Here is a 17,668-nt window from a genome sequence, read left to right as displayed (position 1 = left end):
CTTAGTTATAAATTAATATAAAACACATGTCTAAATTTTATATAATATCTGTAATATTATGTATATATATAATGTATAACTTATGCGATATAAAATAAAAATAAAAATAAAAGACTCGATAAAGGCCGCAAGTGGAGTTCTACAAAGTTTGAACTTGACTCGTTAAACTACTCAAGTAACTCAAATTCAAGTAGAATCGAATTAAGTCAAGTTTGACTAAATTGCAAATAAGTTTAACTCACATTTCACCCTTAAAATTTCAAAATCAAATACCTCCCTCCTAGTTTGCGTAGACACAAACTTCTTCTTATATTTAATAAAACCCAAGTTGATCGAGGAGTATAGGATTCTCAAAAATCAAATGTAAACAAAGATTTGTAAAAAATTTAATAAAATCTCTAAAACCTCAAAGAAAATCATTATTTATTTTCTCAAAATCTCTGGAGCGATCAGTGTCTTACGTACAAAAAATTATGCATCCAAAAAATAAGAGAATCCAAAAGATATAATTTGTTTAGCTAAATATCAAATTTTTAATAATTAAATTAGTAGTAATATTAGATTGTGTACCTAAAGATTATTAATTTTTTTAAGTATGTGGACTGGACAAAATTTTGCAACAAGAAAAATAGTATTTATTGACATTATTTGTTTCATTTATTGCTACATTGTTGTGATTTACTTTTTGTAAAAGTGCACTGAATGAACTTTTCTAATATAGAAAAGTCATGACTATCTTCTTTATTCCACACGGTTCTCTTACTACTCGTTTAACTTTTAACATGCAAATATTTTTTTTAAAGCTATTAATACTACTTTTATAGTAATAATGCGTTTGTATTTTGATGAAATGATGTTTTCATTATTGAACTGCTAAGTTTAGACAATTGTATAATTGAAGAGTCGGACTTTCAATTATTTTTCATTTAAATCGAGTAATAAAAGTGATTCAATATTTTCTTAATTTAAAAGAGTTACCCCCCGGCCCGGGGAATAATTAGCCGAGAGAGTGAATAATAATAACACCCCTATATTATTTCTCTACCTATTCATCCATAAATCTCATTCACTTAGTTTAAGAAGCTTTTTCTATGAACAATGTTTTTTAGTATTGTAGCAAGTGATTAAAAATAGTAATAATAAATTTGACGCGCGCGCGCGCGCACACACACACACACATATATATATATATATATACATGTATGAACATATTTAAGATCCAAAAGAATAAATTTGATAAATTATTATAATTCATTTTCCCTACATTGATAGTTTTTTGAAAAATGGTATTTAGAAATTTTGCACTTGATGAGAATATTTTCTTAAAAATAGAGTAAAAATTCAAATAGGCATTTTTCCAGCTATATAGGAAATAAAAATAAATACAACTGCTGGTAATCTGTAATCAGTGAGTTTATTTCTATATGCTCACTAAGATGCATAAATGCATATTCAAGAACAGAGAGACTAATTGAACCTATGGAATAGAAAAACAGAGCCGCCCAATAAATAAATTTATAGTTCTTTTGTTCAGAAAGAAATTCTTACAAACATTTACAAGAATTGAATTAATACCCAGATAGGACTAAACCGATTAACCCATATATATATATACATACATATATACGAGATAGACTGCTGCTCTGCAAAACTGGCCACCAATAATTACAGAGCAACCAAAAGCATTCTAATGGGAGAGAGAGAGAGAGAGAGAGATACCTGAAGGAAGAAAGAATGTGCATTTGAAAGAAAGAGGTGGAAGGCAGAACAGTGGGTGCGAGTGAAATGGAGTCAATGGAAGAAGATGAAGGAGATTTTGGAGAGGGCAACATTTTCAGCTTCTTGTGATTTTTGCAAGCTAAGCTATGGACCACCTTTTAATTTAATTTCATGTGTTTGTATCAAATAAAAGATGCACTGTCGACTTCCATCTTTTCCGTTTCTTATATTATAAAAGATCACTTGCTTTCAACGCATTTCTTAGCTGTTTCTTAATTGGTTTACTATGATTAATGAATTGAGAACTAAAAGATTTTGCTTGTGAGCTTAAGAACAATAATGGGCTGGCATTGGAGGTGTTAACGAACAGGTGTTGGGTCAATATCATACCTGTACTGTATGTATCTCCAAATGGAATTTTCCCTATTTACTCTCCCAAAATAAGAAATTCTCCAATTTCTGAAATAAAAATTAAAAAAATTGTTCGTCGTAGAAAATTTGTAGTGATGCATGTCGACAAGCACGCTTATATGCATTGATACCGCAGAAATTGTTCAAAACCCTTGTGCAAATTCAAATACAAACAAAATTATTACACGTGCACGTTGAATTCTTGTATTTGAGCTATGCAAAGTCAAAGTTTTTACTAGTAAAGGCAAATTTATTCTCGGAAAGATAGGTTTCGTTTTTCTTTTCTTCTTTTTTTCAGTCATTGAAACCCAATTTCTGTTGAAAGTTCATCCAAATTATTCAAAACATGTGTTCAAATTTTATTACTTTCATGGTCATGTTAATGAATGGACACTTGAAATCTTCAAAGATTTATTTCTTGTGTGTCGGTCAGCTCATTAGGTTTGTTGAAGCCTTCTTCAACCATCGATTGGAGAAAAAAAATGGTTGACCAAGACTCGACTTAGTTTTTCAAATATACTAAGATAGTGTTTTAGAGCTCGAACCTTGGGTTTGGATTTTAATGAATTTTGACGATTTTCAATACAATTTTATACTGCATCTTATGTATCTAAATCTAACACGACTTCGAATATAAGATCTATCTAAACATCGACCAATGGATGCCTCGAATTCAAATTGTGATACCATGATTTGGTTAATCTCTATGATTTGTTTGATAGATAAGAATATAATGAAATGCAATTAAGTTTTTAAATTTTTTACAAATTTCTCATATAAATTTTCGTTCATCTTCATTCACATCCCATTTCATTCTAGCATACTAAAGATTATGTTACAGTATGGTAAAACATATTGTTGGTGTATTTAAATATTACTATTTTATTTATTATCTTGGAAAAAAACATGTATCTTGGAATGAGTTATGTATCTACATTTAATTAGGTCATTCATTCATGTATTTCATAAATTCATACAATTAATTATGTAAGTGTATCTTAAAATTAGGTGTCTACTTATTTAATACATACACATCTTATTTATTAAATGTATGGAGAATGAAAGGTCATTTTGTGCCTATAAATAGACCCTTAAGGCATTGACACTATACACTAATCTCTTCACATCATTCTCATCATGTCATTCTTCTTTCAAGTTTAGAGAGTTTGACAAGCAAAAAAATGTGTTTTTTGTGGAACTTTGGACTAATCCATTTGTGCAGAATTGAAGAAAGTCATACGATTCAAATCGAGCTATTGTATCTCAGGGGAGACAAATCTTGAGGAGTTCTGTTGCAACTGTTCGTAGGCTAAGGCAAAAATTATAGAGGGCTTGAATGTGATACCCCATGGATGAAAGATTTAAAAGATTAAATGTTTCTACTCATACCAACAAGGTGCACCTTTCTTTTCGGGAGCTTTCTCATAAGAATTTCATAATTAAACGTACTTAACTTGGAGCAATCTTGGGATGAGTGACTACTTGGTAAGTTTTCTCAGGAAGTGTGTGAGTGAGGACAAAACACACTGAAAAGGATACGTGTTGGTTTGTGGGGCTAGTCATTAGTTTGATAAGGTCCGCCCCCTATTGTCTGGTCCAGGTGGTGGAGGAGAGATGCAATGCTCCCTGACAGACCCAGTTTGGGGCGTTACAAATGGTATCAAAGCTAACACCCAGCCGAAAGTGTGATGAGATTCACATCGCCTGAATTTGGAATTGTGGGTTCGCAACGAGGACGTTGCGTTCTATAAGTGGGGGAGAATGTGATACCCCATGGATGAAAAACTTAAAATATTAAATGTTACTACCCATATCAATAAGGTGCACCTTTCTTTTTGGGAGTTTTCCCATAGGAACTCCATAGTTAAGCGTGCTTGGATTAGAGCAATCTTGGGATGGCTGACCACCTAGGAAGTTTTCTCAAAAAGTGTGTGAGTGAGGACAAAACACACTAAAAATGACAAGTATTGGTTTATGGGACCAGTCATTAATCTGATAAGGCCCGCCCCCCTTGTTGTCTGGGCTAGGTAGAGGAGGAGAGACGCAGTGTTCCCTGACAGACCCAAGTTAGGCCGTTACCTTGAATCTCCTTAAAGAGAGTGAGATATCTGTGTCTCAGCCTATTTGTGAATCATGTTTATATTTGTATTTTTATTTATGTTTAAGCTTTATATTAATTTTATTTTATTTTATTTTATATTGAATTTCCTAACGTACATATGATACATGTCGTAAGCCTTCATGTTAGGACCCTGTGAGCAACCAGAAAGATATGACACCAGAATTTTAACGTGGTTCGGTCAAGATTGACCTACGTCCACGAAGCACACCACAAAATTTACTATTCGCCGAAAAATTACAACTCTCTTTTCCTCTCACTCTCTTCCTCCTCTATTTCTTCTCTCTGCTCTCTGAGCTTCTTTTGTGTCTATTACATTCCTCAACTCTCTATTTATAGGGCTGATATTTAAATCACAATTAAATACATTAAATTACAAATGGAAGTTTCATCCATCAAGATAAAATCAAGATAAATGGAGAGATAAATGGACTGTGTTTCCAACTCAACTCTAGCTTCTGGCTATCTCATGGCTCCAGTTACAACAATCTCCCACTTGGAGACGGAGACGCCTCCTCAACCAGTATCATGAATAAATGATGTGCTCAAAATATGTCTTCAGGTATGAAGACCAACTGAAGTTGCACACAACTTCAGCTTTTTTGTAGTCACCACCTTAGTTAACATATCTACCGGATTTCTACTACCTTAAATTTTTTCAAGTATCAACACATCGTCCTCTATCAGAGATCTGAGGAAGTGGTAACGCGATCCAATATGCTTAATTCTGGAATGAAATGCGGAGTTCTTTGCCAGATGTATCACACTCTGACTGTTAATGTATAAAACATTCATCTCCTACTTTAATCCAAGCTTCGTTAACAAATCCTGAAGCCAAATCATCTCTTTACTGGCTGCTATCACTGCTACATATTTAGTTTTTGTAATGGATAAAACAACAATCTTCTGTATCTGTGACATCCAACTAACAACTGTTAAGCTAATAGTGAATATGTACCCGGTGGTGCTTCTGCGATGATCAATCTCACATACAAAATCAGCATCTACAAATCTTTAGATTTGCATATCACTTTTGCCGAAACATAAACACTTATTAATAGTGCCACATAGATATCTCAAAATCCACTTCACTGTTTCCTAGTGTGTCTTCCTTGGATTTGACATATACCCACTTCCTCTCACTCTCTTCCTCCTCTCTTTCTTCTCTCTGCTCTCTGACCTTTTCTTGTGTCTATTACATTCCTCAGCTCTCTATTTATAAGGTTGTTATTTAAATCACAATTAAATACATTAAATTTCAAATGGAGGTTTCATCCATCAAGATAAAATCAAGATAAATTGAGAGATAAGTGGACCGCGTTTCCAACTTAGCTCTAGCTCCTGGCTGTCTCCTGGCTCCAGCTACAATACTTCACACGATAAATCATGGACAAGGGCAAGGGTTTTGCTAACACCTCCTTCATCTCTTGCTCAAACCTTTACAATTTATTTGTTTGGATATTTCGTTGAGAATAGAAGGATGATGTGCTAATTGGCCCTCCTCTACCTAATATTTTTCAGATTCTCCTATTCTCTTATTTATTTTGAGGGTTATAAAATAAATTTTCTATAATATCACACTTCATGAAAAAAAGAAATATTCTCACAAAAGATAGAAATTTCTTTATAATGCTCAACTATGGGTATCTTCCATTTCTATAGGCATCATATTTTTAGAAACTAAATTGTTCCCACCGTTTTAATTGGTTAGATATAAATGCTCTCTAATTTTAATATTATTGCACACTACTAATGTTATTCAACTTGAGTTCAAGTTACTTGAATATCTTAACCAATTAATATCGAGTTCTCTAATACTACTTGCGAACTTAATTGAACTTTAAAACTCTTATTATTTTATTGTAATACATAAGTCATATAATATGTATTCTATGTTGAGTTGTAATGGAAACGGAGCCGCCTTTGATGTGCTATAGTGTCGGTGCTAATCCCAGCTCACCTCATTGAACCTTATTATCATCTTCCATTTCAATCCATCCCCATCATCCATATAAATGGAGATGTGTGTGCGTGAAAAATATGTGAGTGTAATTGAGTTGAAGGTGAGAGAGAGAGAGAGATGTGAGAAAGAGTGAGCTGAGTTGAGTGGAGTGCAGTTGCCTCCTCCTCCTCTTGTATTTTCTTTCATTTTTAGTGAAGGTTGGAGTGCTCCATGGACGTAAGCCAGTTTAAGCCGAACCACGATAAATCTTAGTGTTCATTTTCCTTATTTATTTCTTATTTATGGTGTGATTGTTGTTACTAGATCCCTAACATTTCACGCATGTATTTAATATTATATACATCGGGCATTTTTAAACAAGTATTTAGTACCAATTTGTAATCAAATAGAATTTAATCAAATTGTGTCAGATTCAAGTTTAATCATTTTGAGATTAATCAATCTTAAATTTTTTGTTTTGTTATTTTCTTGTGCCTTTGATCTGGCTTAGCCTAAGCTGGCATGGGCTTGAATCAGCCAATTCAAATCCACGTGCACAAATTAAGAACCCCCAACCTTAAATTTACCTTTTTATTACCCCAAATGTTAAAAACTTTTTAACCAAGTTTACCTTTAGACCATAAAGCAAACACACCCTATAGAGGCATGCAACAAGGTCCAATATATCATTATTGCATTTCCATTTAACTCCAACCCTTCAAATTTTTGTGACACGTGTAAAAATCTTAACAAACATAATTGAATTTGGGATTATTAATGTAAAATTGTGTGAAGTAAAATTTTGAAATCAACAAATAATTTATAGTATGAAACTAGTGTGTTCAAACACAACGATAAATTAAAGTCAGCAAGTATCATGTAAAGTTACAAATACTAATTCGTGAAAAACATATGCTTACGCCTTGCGACAAAGGCATAAGATTTGTTATGTTTTAATAAAGTTTAGAAGTAAGGATGCTCTGTTCTGCAATTCTCAAAATATTTTATCCTAACTCGATATTATTTGACACGCCACGATGGAATAAATGTAGAATGATGTGATGAAAAGTTACAATCAAATATATAAAATTATAAAATTAATAAAATATCAAATAAAAGAAAAAAAAAATTATAAATCAATCACCACATATACATTAGTTTAATTTGCTTCTTACAACTAATGATGGGCTCTAATTTATTAAACTTTGGACCTCAAAGGAATGAAAGGTTAATAGTAATATAATATAAGATATGAATGTATATGTATATGCAATGATGAATGCTTGGTTAAGCTATAGCTATAGATTAGTGAATAGAAGGGGATATGAGACTTGATTTACAATCCACACAGGGTATGATGGCTGCCTATAAAAAGTAACACCCCCACTTTGTTTGTTAAAAGAGTCTTGTTAGTGTTAGCCCACTTTCAAAGTGATTACAATCTTATGAGAGTGATTTTTTTTCTTTTTAAAAGTGTGTGTGTGGAGTTGGGGACCCATTATGTTTATTATTATTATTATTATTATTATTATTATTATTGGTGTTTTGGGTCTTTTTTTATCGGATAATAATTAAACGGAAGATCAAAATGCAAAGAGCCTTTGTCGAGATTTGAAAGTGATAATTATTCCAAAATCCTTTTGAGTTTCAACAATTGCACTTCATGTTTGGGAGATTCTAATTCAATTTTGGATTTGAATTTAAATACAATGTAATGTAAAATTATACTAAAAATTTTATATTTGTAAATTGAAATTGATATGCATAAACGCAACTTTAAAACGAATTTTAGTTTGGATGAAATTTTAGAATAAGAATTTTAACTTGCCAAAGCATGGAACTTGAAGGATTAAACTTTACGATTTTAATGTTAAGCAGGGGAGCCCTTTTTCTATTTTTAAAATATTTAGAATTAACATGAAGTTATTTAAAATCTTACTTAGTGAGGCTCTAGAACTTTGGATGTTGATCGCAACAACAACAACTAAGTTTTCAACTCGCATTCAGTGAAGTCGTGTATCAATTACTTTCCATAATTTGCAACGTGTGAAGTTATAAACCAACAAGTCTTTTGAGAGAATCGATTTTTTTAGTAAGTTTCATGGGAGGTCTCTAATATTTTTGAAATTTCTGTGTCATTTTTGAAATTTAAGGGGAGAATTATATCTTTTTGACAAATCTCAGGAGAAGTCTGTATCCTTTGCCCAATCATTAATTAATGAGAGAAAAATATAAAATGATTTATGGAAAGAAAAGGAATTTTATGTTGTATGAAGAATGTATACAGCCCAAGGAGGTTGGTGTCATATACCATTCCACTTATTCATTAAATTTGGTTTGTTTATGGCTTTGTCTTGTCATAACACCTCTCTCTCTCTCTCTCTCTCTCTCTCTCTCTCTTCATATTTAAGCAACAATTTTATCACATGTGGAGAAAAGTCAGTGGTTAAAAGTATGTTAGGCAATGTGTTATGAGATGACAGTCCTGCTTCCACCCAGCCAAACCACCAATCTCTTCCAGCCTAGCATTCACTTTTGGAGTTAAAAAATTCATGTAAATGCCAAGAAGGCAAAGAAAACTAGGGAGATTTTTCTCTTAGATTTAATATGATATGATATTAAAAAATATATATACTCCCTCAATTTCTCTCAAATAACCAAATAAAATTTCAAAAATTGACTACTTTTCCTTTTTGCTTTTGACTCTCTTGGAATATCATAAAAAATGGTTAGAAAATCTTTTCCAATGTTGGAGTTTGTGCTTTCAAGGAGAGGGATGATTCTTAATTTTTGAATATTTGAAAAACATATATTTCTAATGATTGAGTTTGCGGTTTGAGAGGGCGATCACAAATTTTATCATTATTTTTTTAAATATTTGAATAATACCCATATGCCATTTCATGTCTATTGATGACAAAATTGTCAAATTTTAAAATTTTAAACCGTTAGTTGAAAGTAAATTAATGTTGTTTTGGGTATGAATGCGCCAAAATCAAATGTTAAGGTAGGTTTTATAAGATTTTTTAATTTCATGAGTCGCTTCTCTCTTTTTGTTGAACCTAGAGAAAAATTGGTGTCTTTTATCATATTTAATTTTTTTTTTTTTTTTGTAAATTAAACTGAACGAGATGGACGAAATTGAACAAGCGCACAGTGAGAGCGCACGGTGATGTGTTCATTAGTCCAAGATGCCCATGTTGGCCATGCTTCTTAACATTTGAATCTAACGATCCCAACATGAAAACCCTAAATTTTAACTAGTAGAATAGCCATTAAAGAGACAAGCTTTTTAGGATTCATATAGACGACCCCACTTAATGAGACTAAGACTTGTTTGTTGTTATTTTGAAATGTCAGAAAATCAATAAAATTTTTGAGACTTCAAGGATGGAATTACTAATTGTATACTTTTCTAAAAACAAATTATTTGAAAGTAGTTTTAAATTACTTATTATAACAATATTTTCCCAAAGGCATTTCTAAAAAAATATATGTTTTTCTAAAAAACAAAAGTTTGGGAGAAAAATAAAATATTTATTTAAATATAAATCAAACACTACTTATTGCAATAAATAATTAATTTAAATACTTTTCATTATAAATATTTAATTTTAAAACCTTCCAAATGAGGAGCTTAAATGTTTACTTTTCATTCTTAGTTTATTGACCAATTAGGTAAATGCTAACTTTCAATTTATCAAAACCCCAACCACAAGAGATAGGATATAGAGGATCTGTTTAATTGTAAAACATAAAGTCATTTCTTATTTCTCATTTTTAAATAATACAAATATTAACAGTTTTTGGATCTCTAAAAAATATATAAAAACAAAATTAATAATAAAGAAAACATCCGTCAAGTTTTTAACAAGATTTATAAAATAAAAACAAATATTAAAAATGAGTAAATGCACAAATAAAATCAAAACCCAAGTAAAATATTTCATTTTTCTTTAAAAAATTATAATGGTTTGAAAAAAGGTTCAAATCGGTTTTAGTTCACAGAAACACCAAATCAAAACCTTGGGTTTGGTTCAGTTTCTACAGGTTCGATTCGGGTAACTGAATGCCCTAGCCTAGGATGCCTTATGAAGAGGAACAGTAACAACCAGAAATGACAACAATTCAGATAAATGATTGCATTTAAGATAGATGATGCCACAAAATGCTCAGTTTCAACAATCAGTGATGAACACTAACCAAAATGAGGTAAAAAAAAAAAAGGTACAGAAGGAAAAGGTCCACAGCCCCCATCACGAAGGGAAGGGGAAGCCAAGAGCAACATCATAAACTTACTGCAGAAGAACTAACATCATCAATGCCTCATACTGTGGGAAATTTGTCTTGCGGAACATATAATAGATCTTTTAGCGGTACTGCAAAGACAGAAGTTTCAACCGTGAACATTCTTAACATTTAGTCAGCAAAGACTTAAAACCTCCAACCTTAAAATCAATAAACTGCTAAGGAAAGCATTTAGTTCACATTTTGTTGGCAGGATAGGATAGTCATATTACTATGAATAAGATGGACTAAAATGAGATACTTGAAAATGGAGATAATAGTTCTTCATCTATTCATTATTATTTCATCCAACATGAGGATATGCAATGAATCGACATGATAAAATTTAAAAATAATTAGTCATTGTCTATTGTTTGCTGCCTAATCATAAAAAGTCAGCTTGAGTTGAGGATTTTATTTGAAAAAATAAAAAGAAAGAAAAATAAAAAATAAATTCATTTTTCATTGTATATTCTTCCTATATCAAATATTGTTAAAATTAAAATTGTTAGAATATAGTAAAATTCATTTTTAGCTCATTGATTTGGTATCATTTTTTTATTTTCTCACTTTCCTTGACAACTAATTATAAAATAATAGATTCCTTTGTGTTTTCCTTTCCTTTCTTTTTAATTTCCAAATGGGGACAAAAAGTTATTAATTGTCTTTTCTTTTATGATAATAACATATTTTTTATACAAAGTAAAATTTTCTATTATCACTATGCTATTCCTAAGAATAGACACTCCATGAACCAAATATAACCTTAGTTTAAGTGATTTAAGTGAAACTATCTCACAGACAAAATTCAGGCCAGGGAAATGAGCAATAGACCAAGGAAACAGGGAAAATATAAGATGTTTTCAGAGAAAGATTCAAAGTCGGACCTTAATGAACCCAATTTCCTTGGCATTGCTACGGAAGCACTGTCTGCAACACATAAGTCCATACTTTCTGATCAACCCATGAGGGTTCCCACATACGCGGCTGTCAAAATAACAAACATACAAAATCAACACAACAGTTGTATTGACAATATCCATTAATGCTGCCTTTTAAAGGATAAAAAAGAATAATACTTTTTGCATTTTCTCTTCTTGTTTTACATCATGAAAAACATAAAATTGCGTTTTCTTTGCTCTTCTTTTTGCATCAGAAATAACACTATTTAATTTCCAAATACTCCTACTTGAGACATGTGCTTGTTAATCTATCCTACTCAAAAATCAGATGGTCTGACATAATCTTATGGAACACCTGAATACCCATTAATGTTTCTCTATATTCAAATAGGGTCAAAGTTCTCAGTCAGCTCATTCAACAGCACAATGATGCAGCCACATTTACCATCTCAGCTATCTTTTTCCACAAAATCCGTAAGGTATACATTTGACAAATAATTAAACTGATATTCCCAAGGACCTTACCCCAGAAATATCACCAAAAAGAAGCTCTAAGGTCATGGCATTGCAATTGAACAACCAACATAAAGCAGTGGTGAAGTAGCACTTGAAGAGGGATAAAATTAAAAGAAAAAGTATTGGACAACTTTAAAAATAACACCAAATCACCTTGGTCAACAGTTTCCCAAGATTCTATATAAGGGTAAGCACAGCCAACAGCCCGTAGGCATTATTGCCAAGGCATTTTCATATTCCCTCAAAATTATTACTAATAGGAATATAAATTAACACAATCAAAAGTGCACATTAATGCATAAATCAATATTATAATACAAGTCCATTAAAATTTTTTTTATGGAATACACATTAATAAACCAATATGAAATCAACAGATAAAGAGAATCATTTTTTTTGAGTGAAGATTTAATTTTATTTTCAAAAATATATTACTATTTACGTAAATTCCATAGCAAGTCCCCAAAAATTTCATAATTGAATACTTGATATTTTAATTTTGACAATTAGCTCCTCCAAGTTTAACATTCAGGCTTTATGAGACCTCTATGCAGGGACTTGAGGGAGTCGCATAAGGGACTAGGCAACTACATCCCTGCAAAGGGATGTCGTAAAACATGAATGTGAAACTTTTCATTGTCAAAATCAAAACTTTGAGTGAAGCACAGTTGCAAAAACTTCAAAGGTTTATTATGCAATTTACACTTCTTATTTCAATCACTAGAATATATAAAAGTTTAGGTGTTATGTAGCCTCATTGATAGCAGAGCACCATCATTGATTTAGGTACTTGACATCACACAAACACAGAGCCAAACACAATTTATTTTTTGTAATAGCATCACTCAGTCCATTGATGTTTTAATTGAGGCAACAGTAAACAGGGCAGCCACATTTCTCAAGAAGCTAAAAAATGAATTTTACTATGTTCCCTTCTTCAAAGTCAAGGAGACATCTGAAACAACATTTTTTTATCCCACTTGAAGTTAGTCAAAAATCAGCACTGATAGTTTTGACCCCTAAAAGCCTAAAGATTAGATACCAAAGATAAACAAAATTAAGGGAGGCAATTAGATAGATGCAAATGTGAAAGCTATGTACACCCAAAATTCAAAGAGATTAGCTTTTGAGCAGCTAAGTTGTTTAGGTTTTGCTATTTTTACTAAAATCTAATAAAGAAATATAAGGCAACGAATACGAAGTCCTATCTGTGTGACCCATGGAATGATTACGCTCCAATCCTTCTAATAATTAATAAAAATGTTAGTTTGCAAGAAAAAATTTGATTAAATGATCATCATGACCATTTAGCCTAAATATTTGGTTGTTTAAAAACTTCAGGATAAAGTATGAAAAAAAATGGTTGAAACTCATCCAACCTTTTCAATCTTCATTCTCAATTGCACCTAAAGCTGTTGGTGACAAGTAGTAGGGCCAGTTATGGTCCAAGTGGAAGGCAAAAGGCACTCATCACTCAAAAGCCAGGGGCTTTGCTGACAATAACCCATGTTATTAATAAGGTCCTGCTGAACTCTGGGAGAGAAAAGCAGGCTTACTATACTGCAGATAACAGATTACTCCTTGTCCATTGGAGAGATGCCGCACAACATCCTTTGAGGTAAGGACGGAAGAATCCATCAAGTGTCTTAATAATTTTTTACTTCTGTACAGGATGAGGAAGATGATGCTTGAAATGCCAGTAATTTAGGAAAGGGGGGCAAGAAAGAAAGGTAGATCTGTACTCATTGAGTACTGAACTTTCTAGTAAGCAATTTCACATATGGACAATTAAAAAGGGGGATAGTACCATTGGCACTCCAGATTTAGAATTTAGTTTCTTGAATTCCATTTTTCTATGAAATTCATCAATGCACCAAATGAAGGGTGGGTAGTACTATTGACAGTCCATTTTTAACTTCTCACACCATATTCATATCATAAATATCCTGTACTCAACGAAGTGGAGTGCGATAGGCTAAAAAGTAGTGCTAAACTAATAGAAGCAGAACTAAACTAAAACTTGTTGATCCACTGCATAAAAAATTAAAAAATTACCAGCTTTTAACACACTACAAAACAACTGCTTCGTCATGTCAATAAGATTGGGACTTTTGAGTACCTATCCCACCATCTGGAGTATTCAATTACTTTACGTGCTTTTCAAAGAAAAGTTCGTATTGAATACTTATCAGACAATACCCATGATCATACTTCAAACTACAGAATCTACCAGCATCTCGGTTTTATATTGCATGCTAATATCATCATTCGCAACACATAAAACAGAAAAACAGGCAATCCGAAGAATCAAAAAACACCGGCGAGGTAGTTTTAAACAGTAGAATCAAAATCATCGAGGACAGGAAAAAACTAATTATCGCGTAAGTACGAGAAGAGCGTCAACTTTAATACCAGGCACGAGATCCAGGACCATAGTTCTTCGGATGCGAGCTCCACACGTTCGAGTGCCCCATCTGATTTTCTTCTCAACGAGACAAGTAACTGCAGATTCCGACGATTGATTGATGAACCTAGTCGCCGGCGATTTCAGCAGCCGTAGACTCGCTGAGGATTCTAAACTCAAGGGGATTTGGCAGATGCAAGGTTAGTATTTATACCAAGCTTAAAACCCTAGAGTAAGGGTGCAAACGCATTCGCACCCTAAATGGTGGCGTCCTTTATGCCTGCTGCTAAGACGCTGTCGTTTTAATGGTTTTCTCCACCCCACGCCCCTCTCTTAGGATTTGATTCAACTTATTTAAAAGTAGGATTATTTTCATTTTTTTTTCCTTTTTAAGTCCATTATAAATTCTGGCAATAGTCAAAAGAGCCAATGCTTTTTTCCTTTTTTCTCGTTTCAATCATTTAGAAGTATGCGAACAGGGTAAAATCTGAATACGGACACGACTTCTATTCATCATTTAGACGTTTTGTCAACCTGACTCCTAGGACACATCTCCTTATCTTCTTCTCTCCTTGAACATTGTAATGTCACATTATTATCGCAATTTTATACCAACTTTAATCTTCACTTACATATAAATTAATAAAATAAAATGAATTTATTGTGTTCGCTTTCAATATTTCCTCATTAAATGTATTCTTATGTCATTTTCTTCTCGGCCTATTTCCTCATCCATATATTATTTTTTTTATCTTTTCTCCTTTTGTAAAGTACAAGTTCTCTTATTAAAGTTACTAGTCTAGACTGTAAATAACTTGTATATTATTCTGCACATCATTTTTTCAAAAAACAAACAGTTGTACTCCTATTACTCAACTATGCAGTACTAATGGATGGCTTCAGTGCTTTAAATGCTTAAATAGTTTATGTCTAATAATATGATGTTGATGTGAATTAAGTAATGTGAGACTATTTAAATGAGAATTTTTTATATGTTGAGAACTTAACATGGAAGTATTGAAAATGTGAATCAACACATATATAGTAGAGAAAATGAGGTTGAAAAATTAGGATGTTGGTTCAATTTGTTTGTTGAAATGCAAGTACTATTTTTACCATATCCAATGACCCAACTTATTTAAAAACTTAACCAAATGAAGGTAAATGCCCTAGTCTACCAACCCAACCTTCACTCAAGAGCTTGGCCCAAAAATGGCAAGGGTCCAGGGGCCATTCCTCTGTTCAAACCACTAAACCAAGTCCAACCCTTAATAAGCCTCCCTCAACTCAAAGCTACAAGAAGGCCTATATTTCAAGGGCTATTAGAAACCCCAACAACATCTTTTATGATATCACCGATTACTGTGAAGTGGATAATCTCTTTGCAACATACTCAATAAACCTAACTAGTCCCCTAGTTACCCTAAAGAATCTCTTTGTATAACTAGGTGGTTCCTCTTTAAGGTAGGTAAGTTTCCTTGCATCTAACATTCTTATCTAACTTGCTTTCAAAAGGTTCATTAGGGTATCCAAGTGTGTTTTTTCCCTATGGTTTAATATGACAATCATTCATCAACACAAATTGTTAGATTTATATGCCAATAGGTTGGTGCTTATCAAAGGGTTGGCAAGCTTCACAACTTCAATGCTAAATCATGTCACTATCACAAAGAAATCCAAATGTTTTTTTTTTGGAGGGGGTGAATCCATGAACATTAATGATTCACAAACAAGGGGTGGCAATGCCCTCCAACCAACCCTCTCCTAAGCTTGATCATGATAGACCAGTTCATGACATTTTAAAAGAGATTGAAAGAATGCTCAGAGACCTATTGTAATAATAGGAATTTGTCATTTGAGTACCATGGACAACTTTCTTCCTCTCACGAGATAGGAAAATAAATTGGGAGGATCAACCATAAACACAATGCAACAATACATATGAAGACTTGGTTAGAGCTAGTATAGTGGTTAATCACTCCAAGTAGGTTATAAATTAAATGAGGAAAATGCATGGAAGAAACCAAGACACGTCATCAATAAGGTAAGGACTTTGATGTTCACCACAAAATCCATAGTAGAACCTCACCTAATATGTTCAAGAAGCCTTTTGTGGAGGCTTATTGTAAGAACCCGAACCGTGATAGGTGGGTTTAATTTAATAAGAGAAGGGTAAAATTGAAATTTGAGCAGGCTTCATCGATGAAGCCAGATTTCGTCGACGAAGTCTTTGTTATGCTCGTCAACGAGGAGAAGCCGAGAGATTTCGGGAAACTGGGGATCTCAGGCTCGTCGACGAGGTCACCATTCGTCGACGAGGGCAGTCGGGTCAAAGGTGCTATAAAAGATATTTTTGGGTTTCTTAGTTGCTAAGTTAGCAACTTTTCTCTCCCTTTCTCTCTAGAACTTGAAGGACACTCTCTTTAGATTTTTTCACTATTCGTCCTTGGAATCGCTAATTTGAAGTTACCATGAGGATTGTGGAAGGATTCTCTACAAAACCTATGGATCGGAATCCCATTTCGGAGATTTCGGGTTTCAGTTTAAAATCGAGGTAAGACTCGATTTTCTTTTCTGATCCGGTAGTTTGGTAGAGGACAGAGTTGTAAGCATGTTTTTGTACTGTGTTTTGTAGGTTTTGAGAACTCGGTTCGCTGTTTAGGAGCTGAAGAGTTCGGGATTGGTTTTTAGGGGAAATATAAAGGAAATTGTGTTTATATCGATTATTTTTGAAATCAGACTCGGTAGAATTATGGTTTACGGTTCTGTGTGTGTTTTGGCTACTCATTTGGGGGGATTTAACAGGGAAAACTATGGATTTTTCATGATTACAGTTTTGGAAAAAGGGGGGCGACGGGCTGTATCCCTGGTTTTGTTGGAAACCGAACGTATATGTTGATTTATACTGTGTTACAGGGATGGTCGTGCGTTGACTTGTTTTAAATTGTATGTGTTTGGAAAACCATGATTTTAGATTACCAAATAGGTGGTTTGTTTGGTTACATGGGCATGCATGTGTGTGTGATTGGTTGAAATGCTAGTAGGAACGTGGTTCCGAATTTATTCCAAGTACTGAGAGTGTCCGGCTCTATATCCAAGGGCTTATGAAATTGTTGGCCATAGATTGGCAGAGTGTCCGACTCTATATTTGAGGGCGTGAGCCTATTCTGGTAAATCAGGCCGAAAGGTGTGGATCCACCAGTTTAGCGTCGGTACAATGCCATGGGAGTCGGGGACTAACCATGTGCCGGTGGCGCCATGTTATGCGGGTTGGTTACGGGCCAACACCATATGTCGCGGGCCGGCTTTGGGCCGATTGGTGTGACGATACCAGGATTGCTGATCATGTGTGCATGTGCGTGTATGCA

General features: G+C 33.2%; 1 protein-coding gene across 1 annotated transcript; it reads right to left on the bottom strand.

Annotated features, from left to right (window-relative positions):
* Positions 1–10,309: 10,309 nt before the first annotated feature.
* Positions 10,310–14,629, bottom strand: LOC131155338 (small ribosomal subunit protein uS14z/uS14y/uS14x-like). The gene is made up of 3 exons (XM_058108393.1): positions 14,309–14,629; positions 11,366–11,465; positions 10,310–10,570 (listed from the first exon to the last, which is right to left on the bottom strand). The coding sequence occupies exons 1-3, from the start codon at positions 14,368–14,370 to the stop codon at positions 10,562–10,564; spliced, it is 171 nt and encodes a 56-aa protein (XP_057964376.1). The 5' UTR covers positions 14,371–14,629; the 3' UTR covers positions 10,310–10,561.
* Between the last annotated feature and the right edge of the window lie 3,039 nt (positions 14,630–17,668).

The sequence above is a fragment of the Malania oleifera genome, chromosome 5 (genome assembly GCF_029873635.1).
Source record: "Malania oleifera isolate guangnan ecotype guangnan chromosome 5, ASM2987363v1, whole genome shotgun sequence".
NCBI lineage: Eukaryota > Viridiplantae > Streptophyta > Magnoliopsida > Santalales > Ximeniaceae > Malania > Malania oleifera.
The sequence above is the reverse complement of the archived record's forward strand: the minus strand, read 5'-3'. Positions and strand labels throughout refer to the sequence as shown.

Excerpts from the sequence above, each read along its gene's own strand:
- LOC131155338 (XM_058108393.1), bottom strand. The coding sequence starts at position 14,370 with ATGGGGCACTCGAACGTGTGGAGCTCGCATCCGAAGAACTATGGTCCT. Across the intron at positions 11,466-14,308 it reads GGTCCTGGATCTCGTGCCTG|CCGCGTATGTGGGAACCCTC; the intron begins GTATTAAAGTTG and ends TTATTTTGACAG.